Consider the following 256-nt stretch of genomic DNA (forward strand, 5'->3'; position numbering starts at 1 on the left):
AGAACCCCAAGATCACCAGACTGCTTCTCCTTCGCCAGCGCTGCCGCCGACTCACGGCCTAAGCTTTAAATAAAGAACAAAATACAATTGATCTTCCTCCGCAGGGACGGAAGCGGCCGCCCCCTCGTCGGCCCGTGGGTAAACCTCCGGAGAACCGGCCCGCCCGCGCCCTCTTCTGCCTGGGCCTCAAGAATCCGCTTAGGAAGATCTGCATAGACGTCGTAGAATGGAAGTATCCTTTTAAAGGCCTAGGTGG

General features: G+C 57.0%; 1 protein-coding gene across 1 annotated transcript in view; it reads left to right on the forward strand.

Moving 5' to 3' along the window:
• The window catches only part of LOC119592950 (muscle calcium channel subunit alpha-1-like), a gene marked incomplete at its 5' end in the record, with an annotated part of 130,968 nt that overhangs the window by 4,959 nt on the left and 125,753 nt on the right, over positions 1-256 (forward strand). Inside the window, 1 exon segment of the mRNA XM_037941842.1 lies at positions 105-232. Coding sequence (XP_037797770.1) covers positions 105-232 — 128 coding nt within the window.

The sequence above is a fragment of the Penaeus monodon genome, chromosome 31 (genome assembly GCF_015228065.2).
Source record: "Penaeus monodon isolate SGIC_2016 chromosome 31, NSTDA_Pmon_1, whole genome shotgun sequence".
NCBI classification, from domain to species: domain Eukaryota; kingdom Metazoa; phylum Arthropoda; class Malacostraca; order Decapoda; family Penaeidae; genus Penaeus; species Penaeus monodon.